At 35.5% G+C, this 15,914-nt stretch overlaps 2 protein-coding genes across 2 annotated transcripts; one reads left to right on the top strand and one right to left on the bottom strand.

The window, feature by feature from the left end:
• The first annotated feature begins 6,180 nt into the window (after positions 1–6,180).
• Positions 6,181–9,558, top strand: LOC112693901. The gene is made up of 3 exons (XM_025569161.1): positions 6,181–6,233; positions 6,360–6,549; positions 9,345–9,558. The coding sequence occupies exons 1-3, from the start codon at positions 6,194–6,196 to the stop codon at positions 9,556–9,558; spliced, it is 444 nt and encodes a 147-aa protein (XP_025424946.1). The 5' UTR covers positions 6,181–6,193.
• Positions 9,559–10,605: 1,047 nt separating this feature from the next.
• On the bottom strand, positions 10,606–14,655 carry LOC112693880 (U3 small nucleolar RNA-associated protein 6 homolog). The gene is made up of 9 exons (XM_025569130.1): positions 14,424–14,655; positions 14,248–14,365; positions 14,038–14,178; positions 13,399–13,633; positions 13,149–13,314; positions 11,870–11,971; positions 11,591–11,786; positions 11,041–11,530; positions 10,606–10,965 (listed from the first exon to the last, which is right to left on the bottom strand). Exons 1-9 carry the CDS (start codon positions 14,507–14,509, stop codon positions 10,790–10,792), a joined length of 1,710 nt encoding a protein of 569 aa, XP_025424915.1. The 5' UTR covers positions 14,510–14,655; the 3' UTR covers positions 10,606–10,789.
• Between the last annotated feature and the right edge of the window lie 1,259 nt (positions 14,656–15,914).

Here is a 15,914-nt window from a genome sequence, read left to right as displayed (position 1 = left end):
ACAGTCATATTAAGTATAACCGATTACAAGTTGAGATTTTTTCATTGGTTTTCGATTGGGTCGAAAACCGTTGCTCACTGGACACTGTATTGCAGTGGACCTGAATGTAAATTTTCTATATTTTTTTTTTTTATAAATATTTATAAAGTTTTCCAAATACAATATGATAAATAACGTAGTGAAAACATTTTGCTGAGTATATGCAATTACCGTTGCAAGTATTTAAATTTTACGTTTAGGAGGATAGGAGAGATACTTATGATTCGTAATATTATTATTAATACATTGAAAAAGTTTGGATTTGACTGTTAAATAAATTATTTATACGAGATTACATTGCATAACTTTTGTACGTTGTTTTAAATAATCAAATCCTTTGGTTTTTTTTTCAGATTACCCATTGCCTAAAGCTGTATTACCTGAATGTTCGATGTCGAAGTCGGGTGTCGACTACCGCGGAACTCAGTGGATCGATGGAGACGGGCAACCATGCGTCCCTTGGAACGTGTCGTCGGTGCGAAAAGTTAGTATAGAATATGCATGTATGATATATTTGTGTACTACTGCTACGGTTACAGTAGAACAAAAAACTTCCAGGTTAGATCAATCTGTTTATATTACAAACCACGGCCGTTAAAAAAACTGTGGTCATAAAGATGTTCCAAATGAAAATTTCTCTTAAAAAAAAAAACATACTGGCTAGGGCTAAAAACTTCACAAGTAGTGGGTGGTTGGTAATTAATTAAATGTCATTGTTGGCTATCGTCAAGACGGTGAAGGAGAGCGCGTTGATCGACGGTAGTTACGCAAAAGCCAAGAACTACTGCCGGAATCCGACTAAGGACCCCGAAGGACCGTATTGTTTCGTAGCGATTGGCAGTGATCGCGACGCACGGACCGTGGCGGTATTCGAAAAAAGATTTTGTCGCGTTCAAAAATGTCAAAATACAAGTGAGTAGGGATACGTTTCATTGGCCCAGCTGCGTCGGTATTCTGGTAGACGATGAATTCACTTTGCAACCATAATGATCAACCTTATGCAGGACCGTATTTAAGATTTCTACCCCCCAGCAGCAACAACATTTTGTCGCTCCTATTCTCTGAATCGTAAAACCGAAAATAAGTGTCTCCATCTATTCATTAAAAAACCACTTGCAATTTGTTTTCTCCATTTCAGTGCACTATTACACAATATTTGTAATTTATATAAAATCCAAAATAATAACAGAGTTATAATTATACAAATAAAGTTAAAGAAAATAGTCTTTTTTAAGACTGACGGTGGTACCCTAAAATAATTTAGTACTTTTCGGTCTAAATGTCACATCCTCATACAAATCAAGATTGAACCAACACCTATATCTCAATAAAATACCATTTCAAATAAAATACTCTTAAATAGATATTTATATTTGTACGCTACTAAATAATATAAATGATTTTATAGTACAACCTTTATTTTATATAATTTTATTTATTCAAAAATAATTTTCCATTGAGAATGCGAAAAAAATCGATTCAGTTTTATTTAGAATCACCGTAAAAATATTGCCGGCCTTTTAAATATTGCAGGGGGGCCTATTGCCTCTCCAAACCACCCCTTAAATACGGCCCTGATGCTATGAGTAATACTATCCAGTATGAATGGACAGACTTATGATGATTAGATATTAAAAAAATATTTAAACGGGAATTCGTATGCTTACGGGAAAAAGGTTTATGATTTTTAATATCACACCAACAATTGTGCATATACTTCTAAATGATAAGATTTTATTCAGGTAACTTCAATACGTCACCATTACACCTGATTAAAATATAATTCTTCTTCTTCTTTCTTAGCTTAACGGTCCCTGTAGGACCTGAGCTGCCACAAACAATACTCTCCATCTTTCCCTGTCGAATGCCAGGTCAACTGTCACATTTCTTCCCAACATCTTGAAATATTTCTCTACCGCAATCTTTCCACCTCGTTCGTGGTCTGCCAATCGGTCTTTTTTTTATTTATGGTCTCCGTTAGTATTTTTCTTATGATGTCATTATTAGTTCTCCATACATGTCAAAACCATTCCATTCTCTTAATTTTTATATATGACGAAATATTGGGTTTTAAATATAGTCTGTATAGGTAGTCATTCTTTCTTCTCTCGAAAATTCCTAACTCTGTATTATATATTGGGCCAAAAATGTTTCTTAGTAGCTTTCGTTCGAATATTGCCAATCTGTTGTCATCACCTTTCGTTGAGGACCATATCTCACATGCATATATGATTACTGGTCTCAGATAGCTTGTATAGAGCAAAGTTTTTGATTTTCTTGACAGTAATTTGGACTTTAGTAGCTTACTTATACTGTGATAGCACCGGTTCCCACTAGCTATTCTTTCACTTATTTCTCGGTGCATGTAATTTTTACTATTTATGTTCACTCTTAGGTACTTGAAGTTTTCCACTTTTTCAAAGGTTAAATTACCTACTTATAAGTTATATTGATTTTCGTTGCTTCTAGAGGGAACCATAAATTTAGTCTTCTCTTGATTTACGCACAGCCCTATCTTTTTACTAGCTTCCAATAATTCAGACGTAGTTTGTAGTTGATGTAGTTTCTTGTCTGGTGTTACCTAATATGACTATGTCGTCTACTTACACTAATATCGATTTTTATCTACTGTCTCCACCTTTTGTTTTTGGGTTAATTCTCTTATGACCTTCTCTAAAAATATTAGTGTCGGGAACAAGGCATTGTCTTGCCGTAGCCCTAAATTAATTTCAAATCCCGATGATAGCTCTCCTAGAAATTTTACTTTACGTATGGTCTTGGCATTGCAGAGTTTCTTTGGTATATCAAAGGTAATCATAGCTTTCCATAACTCTTCTCTATGTATACTGTCGTATGCTTGTTTGTAGTCGACGAATACCATATTGTACTTGTTTGAGAATGAAAATTTGATTTGTTGTTGATCTACCTTTTCTGAAACCACACTGGTATCTTCCAACCATCTCCTCGGCAAAGAGAGCTATCCTCTCTAAAAGGATTGACGATAGTACTTAGTAACAGATATCTAAGAGAGGTGATTCCTCGGTAATTTTTTGTTTCCAGTATCTCCTCTCTAAAATATTGGACATATTATGGCTGTATTCCATTCTTCGGTTATCTGTTGTTTCTCTCAAATTATGTTGATCAGTTTCCACATTTCATTTTTACTGTTCCAAACATGATACAAACAAAATAAACGTATGATACATCATGGTAATCGTCTGCACGTCATAACACGAATATTGTTCGGATGTTACAGAATGTAGTGTAGTCGGAATCGCGACGGATTACATCGGCACCCTCGATAAGACGGTGTCAAATCGGACGTGCTTAAAATGGGTATGTATATCAACGTTGTATTATTATTTCGATTTTATTTTTCTCGTAATGCGACTATATCGTTCACTTTAATTTTAATCCGCAGATCGACTACGATACTTAATATTATTTAACTACCATGATTATAATTATTTTGCATTAATAACGGAATTAATCTCTTAAGTACGTAACTTAACTTTACCAATCAAATTTAATTATTTACATAATAGGGTTTTTACGTTCCATTAAGGCGATCCTTATTTTAAAAATATATATATATATATATATATTTAATTTATATTTATCTATCAATTTAATTTATCTACCGCGGCGACTATCAAGGTACAATTTTGTTTGCAGAATAAGAACTGACGAGCAATCCTTCTGTAGTTGTACTCGTAACAATTTTTACTCCATCCCCTCGCTGCACGCGGTTGAACGTAGTATCAATATTTTTGATTTCTTTAACAATTTTAAGGACAACGTTTTATTTATCAACCGACAACATATGTAATTACGTACTTGTGGACACTGGAGATTAAACATTTATAAAAAAAAAAACAAATATACATTGTTTTTCTGCGGAAAATATGATTTGACGCGACTGCAATAATGTATCGAAATCGATTCTACACACACGTGATTTCCACTACAGATACGAATAATGAAAACGTTAGAAAATTGGCTGTGGTGAATTCCACCACAAATATTTTCATGTCGAATTCGAGTAAAACGTATTGAATTAGTTCCGCGGTGAACAAAAATCTTTAAATATTTCGTAAACGAAACTTGTTGGGTTATGCAAAACTAAAATAAATATCCTCCCCGGTCGTTTTCGAGACCATTAAGAGGACTTCACGCCCGCACGTTTCGTCACTGTCTGACATACGTACAATACAGCAAATTTGCGTTCAGCAATTCAAATGTAGTGATGTTAGCTTTTATATTAAAGTAAACCGACCTATAATCAAACTTTAAGGGAAGAATCAGTGTTATTCGGTAGGTTTTTTCCGATATTTTAATTGTTAAGCGTGTTGTGATTATGTAAAATATAACAATATAAAAAATATCGAAACTCGCTAAAAAAAAAAAAAACCTAACCTAACCGTTCGGACTGTTCGGCAGAGCGCGGCGGCGAAAATCGTCGGCGGCCGCAGGGAACACGTTTTCTCGGACGGGTCCGGGTCGCGGTCGACGAACTACTGCCGGAACCCGACCGCGGAACCGACGGGCGCGTGGTGCTACACCAACGGCGCCGAAACGGACTTGTGCGACGTGCCCGTGTGCTCGGTCGACGGCGACCACTCCGGGACGCTGTTGGCCGGCGGCCGCGGCCGCGGCGTCCACTGGCTGTACGTGTTGCCCGAGTGGAGGAACGCCGGCCTGCGGGTCCGGCTCAAGCTTTGGGCGCCCGGCGTCCGTCGCGGGGCCGTCTCGTTGCGGTTCCGACGCGCCGGCGGCCGCGGCCCGCACGACCTGCTCCGGGTGGACGGCGAAACGGTCCGGTTGTTTCGGGCCGGCAACGAGTCCGCCGTGGAGCTGGTCTACCCGCGCCTGGTGATGGCCGCCCGGTGGACGGAGCTGTTGTTCGAGTTCGTGGAGGCGGCCGCCACCGTGGTCTTGAGCACCGCGGCGGCCGGTGAGATGTTGCGTTGGGACAACGGCGACGACGACGGCCGCGTCGCGTTCTTAGGGCTGTCCGCGGAAGGCGACGATTACCACGTGGGCGCACGGTTCCCGTCCGAAGGTCAGCACGAACGCTGTTCGCGTACGACAATGAGATTTGAATTTGAAATTCGATTAGAAATTCAATTTCTAACCAACGGAAACGTTCCGTGAAATCTAAACGTTCCTTCTAATCGTTCGAGTCGCGAGTCTAACACGTACGCCAAGGCTGTCGATTGTTTTCCATCAATCGCCGTGTTCGTTGTTGGATTTGCTCATATTTTTCATAACCATCGCTGCGTGTAATACAGTTTTTAACTCAGTCCAAGTCAAAACGAGTTTTCCGGCGCTACATCGAAGACAAATAAATCGTATAAACACTCCTGTGCGTTTTCACGTTTCGTATTCACTGTTATTTTCGTCGATGTCTCTCGTGCGTTTCGGTTGATTTGATATTATAACGTTTCACTAAGAATGAATAATAAACCCCTTCTCTTATTTACTTTTAAAATTAGTTTTGCGGATAAAATAAAATGACCGTTATAAAATTCCAGTCCTAAATCCATGAACCGCGTAAACGCTGCTACTGGGCCTTGTATCGTCGCCGAATACGTTTCGTTACGTTTCTCGTTAGAACTCACATTTTTGTCTGGTTTTTGGAAAGCAGTTATGCTCCACAAAAATGATATAGAGATAACTATGCAATAAAGAATATTATTATTTTTTAATTGTATTTATAACGGTCAAAACAGTTTAGGGCTGGATTTTTACTTATAAAGCGCCTAGAAATCTATTTTGCTATTTCGTGTGTTGATTTTAATAGATACTGATTGAGGTATACGTAAATGATTTTATAATGGTTTAACGGTTTATATGAATAAAAATAAATATCGTCGAAATACTGGGGTTTTAACAATTTTTTTTCCGAAATATCAACCGCTTTAATCTGAAATAGTAAAATATCTCCCGGGCGAGGCCACGAGTGATCAGTACAGCATAGATTATTGTATAACAACAATGACGATATCAAATCGCTTTTGTCTAAAATTAACCGTATCTCTTTCGCAAGTTTATCATCGTTGAATTGTTCACAGAATGTCTCGTTCATAGTTCCGAGTCCAATAATTTTTCCGTCTTCTTACCGATCAATGTCCGGACAAACAAAAGTCTTACGATGGCCAAGAAAGAAATCGTTTTCCGCGTGAGACACACAGGTATGTGTTATTTTTACGATGTGCGATGATCACGCGATACTATCGGAGGGTGGTACGTACGGCGGTAGCGGCCATAGGGCGTTTCACTTCGGTAAAAAAATAATAATTAATTTCCAAACCCCGCAGGCGTCACCCGCGTAGCGTTGATCAAGCGCACCTTGGACGAACGGTACGTGCTGGAACTGGACGGGCACCGAGCCACGTTGTCGCGCGAAGGGCACGGCCGTTGGCCGGCCGGAAGAACGGTCGACGCCCACCAGTCGGAAGACACCACCGCGGCCTCGGGCACCGGCGCTTGGACCCGGATTCATATCAGGTGACAATCTCGCGACCGCGTAATTAATCAGTGTCACTTGTAAAAGATTTTCTTTTTACGCATTTGCATCAAAATCCTAGCCCTGCTTATTAGTTACGAAAAAAAAAAAACACGGGGAATCTTATAGAATTTTATCCTTTACAAGTTTATGACGGTTGTTTTGGGGTCAAGGGTAAACCCAAACAACGGAAAAATAAGCCTTGCATGTATAAATAAATAATTTATTTAAAGTTAATATTAAAATAAATAAAATATTACGATACATTTTAAACGTTAATGTATTCTTTACTTTAACATATATGTATCAAACTAAAGTTGTATAGAATTAGATATTTTACGGAATAACTAGTTAAAGTTATCATTTTCATGTATGATTTCATGCTTTAACTGGAACATGTCTGCGTGCGCGCGCGCGTTAAAACCCGTTCGATATCGGCCTAATGTTCTGTTCGGAAACGGATTTCGTTTGTTTGACCGTTTTTACAACTGATTTTGACGGCAAGTACAGCTGGAACGAGACCATCCTGAGATTGAACAGCAGCGGCGGAGGCGGTTACAGACAGTGGAACGTGGTCGACCGGCCGCTGCTGGTCCGATATTTCTCCGTGGCCAATCGCGGCGGCCGGACCACGTGGACGGTGAACTGCGACGAGCGGTGGCGGCTGCCGCCGGACGTGGACGGCCCGCCAAGGGACGGTGGCTGGAGCGAGTGGGGCGAGTGGGACGCGTGCACGAAGACGTGCGGCGGCGGGACAGGTGTACGCCGCCGGCGGTGCGACAAGCCCAGGCCGAACTTCGCGGGCAGGCCGTGCGCGGGCCCGACCACGGTGGTCGGCAGGTGCAACGAGCACGAGTGCGGCCGGGTGTCCGTCAGGACGGCGGCCACGGTGCGCGGGCTATTGGCGGCCGGGGCACGCAACATGGTGGTCGTCGCCGGCGGCCGGTTGACCGTGCGGTGCGACCGGTCAACGGTGAACGCCGTTAGGGCGGACTCGCCTAGCGCCCGATTCAGTTGGCTGCGCAACGGCAGGTCCGTGCCGTCCGCGGGGCCAGCCGACGACGACCGTTGCGCGTACAGTGAGTGCAACCGAGGATTTCGGGCAAAGAAAAATCCAAAAATCTTTCTCGTCGTCCGACGAAATGTGTTTATATCGTTATTTTTATTTATTTTTTTTTTTTTATCGAAAACAAAATGTGCATCGAGTATACGCCGATAAAAGAGTGTAAAAGAAAGTTAAAAATATCACACCCGAAAATCAACGTCCGTAAGATGGTGTTCGTTGGCCGGTCATAGTCACGACTAGGGCTAGTGGTGGTTGGAAGAGTATCGTAGCAGCACCTACCTACAGGAACCTACGCCTCCCCCGTGACCCCGTTTCACTGACTCTCTTACTACGTGCAATTCGATACAGATGATTAAAGTTCACATCAAGTCTAATCGAAATTTTAAATCTTGCCCACGTTCAGTGGCGTAGCCAGGATTTTTAAATGGGGGGGGGGGCTAACCACTTTTTTGAATAACTAAGGTAAAAGAGGATATGAGAATTCACCCTTAACCCCCCCCACCATCTACCTCCACCAAGTTTCTTAACGTAATTCAAGCATTTTAGTATAGTTTTAAAAATATTTATTAATATATAATTTATAATAATAATAATAATAATTTTTGGTTTCAGTGTTCAGTCACTTGCTCCACTCTGACAACTGCATCCTCTTAGGCGAATTTCTGGCAAATTCAGTTATTATTTCACTTTCATCGAATCACTCTTTTTTATTTATATTAGCCATAGCTAACCCATTCAGTCTGTTTTCCGACATGGTGCTTGTTAAAAAATTTTTTAAGCGATTAAGTGCTGAAAACGTTCTTTCCGGAGTGAAAGAGGTAACTGGTAACGTGGCTAATAATTGTAAAAGTATTTTAATGTTAGGTCGAAGATTGGTGCGATGAGAGAGTGAATCAAGAGCAGAATTCGGTTTTGGAATAGTATTTTGACTCCACTGTTGCCTCCATATGAACAGGTCAGCTCTGATTGTAGATGAGGTATCATCATGGAGATCTTGGACATATATTTTAGTAGGTTTTATAATATTTTTATCGTCATACATTTTGTATGTACATACAAATTGGCCGGAATAAGTCCTTCAAGTGGCATAACATCAATAAGCCTTTGATTAAAACGAGCATCCATTGATTCTATTAGTCAAGATACATTATACATATAAACACGGCCCATGGGGGGGGCTATAGCCCCCTCCCCTTGGCTACGCCACTGCCCGCGTTTAAAACGTGTTTTATTTACAGCACGTAAACGTTATAAAATCAATTTTCGATATGGGTAAAACAAAAGGCGCTCGGCATTTTCCATTGATCATTATTACGGGACCGACGCCTCCATCGAATGTAACGTGATTATTCGGTATTCGGTTAGGAACAGCGAACGTCCACCGATAGAGAGTAACATGGGATCCCTGCACTAGACACTCGAACTTCCCCCGATCAATATTTATAGGCCTGTTGCGGAACCCGAGGCAGATTTTTTCACATGACCAACATATGTACATCGGATTTTATGTTACTCGAGTCCCGAGATTCGTCGACCGTTGTTCTACGCATTATTATTGACCGTTAACGAGCTGATGTATCTGGCCGCCGTCGTACAATAATACATTCGAGCCGGTTTGGCTGAAACACAACGGAGAAGTGTTTGGCTTGCACATTAACGTTATTCAACTGCTTTTGAAATGTATAATGCGCGTAAAAATCATTTTACAGTGCAACAACCAACTTGTTTCAGCTATAAATTCGTGTACAAATCAAGATTCCGGAGTATACACATTTGTGGCACAGACACAGGGAGCTCCGATAATTGTGTTGAACATTTATGCCGTCTCCATTACCAACGAACCAGTATCAGTGTATATAAAAGATTCGGTTCCTGTTCGGTGCAACGCAATCGCATTGGGTTACTTGTTCACCGGGTTATCACAAAAATGGATTGTCAACGATAGTTATGTAATAAAGAACTATGGAACCAACGCTCTAGCATCAGTATTTGATTCAGTCGCATCAGTAGTAGTTTTATTATAAAAGACTGGAATTATATCTGTTAGTGAGAAAGGTGCTAAACATGAATTATGCGGTGTAAAATGCCAAAATATTCTCGAATTCGGTAACAAAATAGTACCAGATTAATATTATTTTTGTAAATCTATGCAACACAATATTTCTTTTTCTTTTTAATAACACTGCCAATTACCCACATAATAAAATAAAAATAATCTTTAAGGCAAATGACAATTATATTAATTTTAAACATGTAATTATTAAAATAACAAATTTTAAAACTAAAGAATGTTGGACTTTTTGTCCATTCAAAATGTTTGTCAATAGACTTCCTATAATAAACGGGAATGATGAAATATTAAAAGTATTAGAGTTCAGTTTCTCATTAAGTATATTAAGTAAATAAATTATATTTCCACAGAACAAAATATACATTCATCTTTTAAATATACATCAATATATAAAATAAAATAATGTGTGATATCGGTTTGAATTAAAATATTGACACTTAAAAACCCAATCAATGATGCATATGATCAGTAAAAAACACGTAAATTCATATAATTCTGGTCTCTAGTTATTATGTGTTATACAATTATCAAGTGAAATAAATTTGCAGATCGATTCAGATACAATAATGATAGAAAACATACACTATCAAGGCACTTGGAAATGTATTGTCAAAAGTATTGAAATGAATAGTACTTGGGTCACTAATCAAATGGAGGTTAAAGGTTCATTAAATTATACTTGTATCTTTAAAAAAATAAACTTACAACTATTTTCTAAAAAAAGTAGTTGGAATATCAACCATATGGACACGAATGATGCGAGATCCAATAATAAAAATAATGTTTCAAAATAGTTCACCTAAAATAATTGTTTTGGTTTGTACAACGTTTACTTTGAGTTTATGTGTTAGTACTTGGAGCTGCGCTTGTTTATTAAATAGGTAAAAATAATAAATATTAATTATTTAAGAGCAAAAAATATTAGCTGACGCCTGAATGTGAATTTTATTTCAGGTGGCGAAAAAAGTTGTTGGAAAAAAATTCCCAATCAAGACATAATGGAATTTCTTATCATCGTTTGTAAAAAAAAAGAAGAAATTATTAATTTTGTAAATATTTCTAGGATGCATATACATTATATTAATACGTTCAACTTAGATTTAAATTATGTAATTGTAAAACATGTATGTTGATTAAATGTAGAAGCCTTTAAAGCATATTCCTCAGCAAATGTATCTGACTCTTCATTATTTAAAGTTGTTAATGCTTGATGGTATATATTAGACACCATTTTTGGTGACCCATACTTTAACTCGAAAAATATTCGGTCCATCCACAAATCTAAAAAAAAAAATAGGATTCATATTTTTGAAAATTAATAATTTAAAATATCTCCAGAGGTTAAGTATAACTAACCGATATTTTCTTTACCAAACTTCATGCATGCTAATGTAAAATGCTGCCTGATCTTTGTTACATCAATTTTCTCTTGTTCAATTTCAATAGTCACCTGAGTCTTACATAAACTTGCATCACAGAAGTTGTTGATCATCAATTTATTGTATGCGTTTCGAGAATCAGTCAAGGATTTATTTTTGCTTAACCATAACAGATATTCATTTCCAAGTTTCTTTTTTACATCAATTGCACAAGTAGAATTATCTTCAAATGCCATATTGAAAATTTCACTCAATTGTGACTCATTTGAAAAACATTGTACCATAATAAGCCATACACTGGGGGAAACTATATGGATATTCTCTTTGAATATCTTATAAGCAAGTAGTTTGTCATTATTGGCAAGTCTTTCAATTCTTTTATCCAAAATACTTTGATCATTTGGATATTTTTCTGTTGCCCAATCTACAATTTCATTGAACATAGAAGAACTTTTGGATTTGTTCATCTAAATTAAAAAAAGAAAAAATATAAAAATGTTTTACGTTTTAAAAAAATGATCTCTTACCCATGCAATATAATGTTTTGGTTTCAATTTATTTTTCTGGTGAGCATTAAACATAGATTGTCTTAGTAGATTTCTTTTATAAATTTCAGTTTTTTCAGTATCAGATGTTAATTCTAGTATAGTAGTCAAATAGTAGTCCCACATTTCATCAGTGTCAATAAATGATAATGCTTGATCATATTTATCAAGACAATTTCTAAAAAAAAAAAAAAAATGAGAATAACATTTTGCGATTTAGTTAAAATTGTAATTTATAGGAAAAAATGAATAAGTTCATACTTAATTCTAAGTTTTTCTGTTACAATAGATTCATTTATTAATTCAAGGGTAGCAAATTCATTCCAAAATTTTGGTTCACAACCAAATTTGCTTAACATATAACTAAAAATAAAAATGATAAATTATTTAATTTTTCTATTAATTTATTAATATTTATTAATAAAAAATAAAATATTTGCTATAACTTTAAATGTCTAATAAAATTTTTTTTAAATTAATTCAAAAACAATATTTCATTAATTAAATTTTAAATAATTTAAAACTACACACAAATATTTGTTTTGGTATGCTATAAATTGGGCTTGTAAGATTATGCACTAAAAAGCGCATAAAAAAGCATGTACTAACATTTGATAAATAAAATATGCATTCGAATATCCACTAAATAATTCAAAATTGCATTTATATGCATTAAAAATCTTTAATTATGCACGAAAATAAAATGTATAAGCATTTTTTATTTAAAATAATAAGAACTATCATTTCATATTTTTAAATTATATTTTATTTCTTTAATTACGTTTTATTCAAATTATAATTAATGAATACACGTTGCAACAAAAATAAATTGATACATTGCAATGTACATGTCAATAGGAGGTTGGTAGTAGTGCCTTTAGAACATTGTTTCCATGGTACTGCTTTCAACTTATAAAACTCAAGGTTTTATAAAAATAAAAAAACTGATAAAATACAAATATTTGGTAAGCATGTTCGGAAAATTAAATAAAAATGAATTCTAGCATTTATTGATTTTGCTGAATTAACATAAAATAATATGAAAAAAATCAACTATTTGCCAAATATGCCAATACACACAAAACATACAAAAACAAGCTCTATTCAATTTAACATTTTTATAATCATTGAGATAGAAAGGATTTGTATCTCACTTAGCATGTTTTCAGTGTAACAAAAAAAAAAAAACATGTAAATGCATGAACTTATGAGCCCTGGTTATAAAGCATTTAAAAATTATCAAGGTTACTAAATGTTAGAATTGATTGATTGAACTCATGTAAAACTTTAAAAAAATGTAAAGTTGAGATTATTGACTATAGGAGAGATAATTATTTAAATATCATAACTTCGAGGCTTTTTAGGAGTAAATTTGTGAATAAATGTGGTAAAAATGAATTTGGAAGGGTATATATTTAAACAGCATAAGCTATAATTTTTTATCCATTTTCATGACTTATGTGTAATTAAATAATGTTTTAAAATTCTGGTTTCATAATAAAAATAATAAATAATAATAATCTTTACATATGAATGCTACCTTTTTATTTCATTCACTAAATTATTTGCAAAACTATACTGGGAAGCTTCTCTTAACATTTTAAAAAAAACATTGATATCACTTTTTATAGTATCAGTAGCTGATTGAAAAATAACTTGTGCTACTGATCCATTTAACGCAGGATCATTATCACTGACTTCTTTTTCTAAATTAAAAAACAAAAAATATAATTTCATAAATGTTAAAAAAAAAACATACAGATATCAATAATATTTAACTGAATATTAACCTTTAGCCAACACTTTTTGCCGAAGAATTTCTGAAAAAGCAAGTTCATATTTAAAGGCATAGTAATGTAAATCCGATGAAGTTTTATGAGTATGTATTCCAATAGTGTACATTTCTCTAATTTTTTGAATATTTGGATACGCAGATTTCACTGCAAAAACATATAATTCATCAGAGATGTTACCATGTAATGAAAGCGCTTTATCTATAACTCTGTGTAATAATTCTTTTCGTTTCTGGAAAATAATAAATTATTATTCGCATTAAAATATATAATAAATTAATGATAAATGATTGAGTATATATATATATATATATATCTTAGATAGAGTTGTATGCCTAGTATTCCAGTATTATGGTAAGATTTTGAAAAGTGTAAAATATAATATATACAATATATCTTCATTCTTAGTACAGTAGTTAATAGTTAGTATTTAATACATCGAAAAGTAAATAAAAAACTTAGTGTAAATAATAAAATATACAGTTTTCTAACCATGTACGTATCGCGAGAAAATAAATATATTAATTTATAAATGAACTTGTTTACAAGTTTTTAAAGCCATAACAATGTTAATTTTGGTTTACACAAGAGGCTATAAGATTGCACAAGAACGAACGCAAACCAAAGAATACTTACAATTTTTATCAAAAATTTAATATACTCTTTCCAGAGTTTCACGTCCGCAATGAAATATTTAAGAGCCGCACGATACAGAAACGTGATGCGAGTATTGATCTTGTTGATGAGCCTCGAGGATTCGATGTTAGGAGTGTCCATCTGGTAAAACAAACAGCGCTCGACAATCTAATCGTACACACTACGAATGAGTATGATGATTACACATACCTGTTCCACTTTTTTGATAATGGACTTCAAATATGCGATGTAATTTTTGAAATCCGCTTCAGTCTTGTTGCGGCGCATCAGCCCGTACTCGAAATTCTCCCGTTTCTTTAGTATACGCCTGCGGAAAAAGAGAACGTCGATGGTTACACTCGAGCGCGACGTACGCGGATACTCACTTTACGGTTCTCTCGTCGAAAAGCGTTTTGAGCATTGGGATTTCGATCATCATTTGTTCTTTGCGGTGCTGCACGAATTCCGCCATTTTGGAGTCGGTGTGTTCTGCGGGCGAATTCAGGAAAACCTAGAGACCCTTCGGATCCTGGGCGCATAGATAAAGGACACTGGCGGACGAGCAGTCGTGAGAAAATTGAAAAATTGTTATCACTGCACGTGTCGGTTGCTCGGCCGCGCGGTCGGTACAGTACAAGTTGAATGTTCGCCGTACTGTCGTAACATAACCTCAAAAAAAAAATAATACTAATTTTCGAAAATGCAACTTGATCCACAATGTTAATACGGATCAGACACGGGCCCTGCGATTCAATTCCAAGAGTAAAAGGCCCGTCTGCTGCCCGATGTTGCTCGGATTGAATTAAGTTTATTCTAAAATATTTGGGGAAAAAAAAAAACGTAATGTTCTAAATTTTCTTGCAAAAATGTATTGTGTTTAGGACCTACATACCACAATATTAAATATAAAATTAAAGTTATAGCAGAGGAGTCATTTCAAATTTTGAAAGGGTGGGGCTACTGATTAAATTTACCAACTTCATAATATTTAAAAAATTATGGTTACATATATATTTAAATATTTAATATTTATGGACGATAGATTATCAATAAAATATTTCGTTATATGACACTTTTAAGAAATACATGGATTTATGACCCACAAATGTAACATCGGATAGATTTTTTTTTAGCTATAAAAATGGTTAATGCATCAAGCAGGTTATTGGAAAAAATAAAACTAGAAATATGCCTAAAGAAATTGCAATATATTTAAATTGACTGTATTCCCGAGCTGATACAGGTCGTTTTTTCGGCCGAACTTCATCAACATCACTTAACGATTATGCTGGTGATGTTACAACTAGTGATGGGAATAATCAAATGGAATAATCGAATGATTTTAATAATCTAAATAATGGCAACAGACATATTTACCAAAAGCAAATCAATTAAAATTATTAGAATAATTGCGTGTTTTACTCATTTCCCATTGGGTACTGAATTAAGAAGTCGACTGTCCGTCAGTATTATATTGTAATTGTTAAAAATAATAAAATTACTGAGTTTAACTGAAACTACATGTACCTATTTGGTAAGGGGCCCAGCTTTTATAATTTTTGAGAGGGTCTACCAGGATTTTTCCGGTATCCCGGTGGACCGGTACGCGCCTGTATGAGCTCAATTTTTATGGTATCGATATCACGAAAACTGTTTTATAAAGATCACATAAATAGAAATGTATAATATACCAAAAATAAAGTTTATAAGGTTCGCGTAATAATAATTGTCATACACTGGGGAAGAGCTAGTGTTTCCCAAATTTTAATAAACCGTGAACGTGTATTTTAAAGATAATATTATCTGATTTCTGAGTACAAAATAGTAAATAAAAATTTACGATTTACCGATTTTAGCATTTGATCATCGAACAAAGA

This window comes from Sipha flava, unplaced genomic scaffold, assembly GCF_003268045.1.
Source record: "Sipha flava isolate LNK unplaced genomic scaffold, YSA_version1 119_pilon_pilon, whole genome shotgun sequence".
In the NCBI taxonomy this organism is placed as follows: Eukaryota; Metazoa; Arthropoda; class Insecta; order Hemiptera; family Aphididae; genus Sipha; species Sipha flava.
The sequence above is the reverse complement of the archived record's forward strand: the minus strand, read 5'-3'. Positions and strand labels throughout refer to the sequence as shown.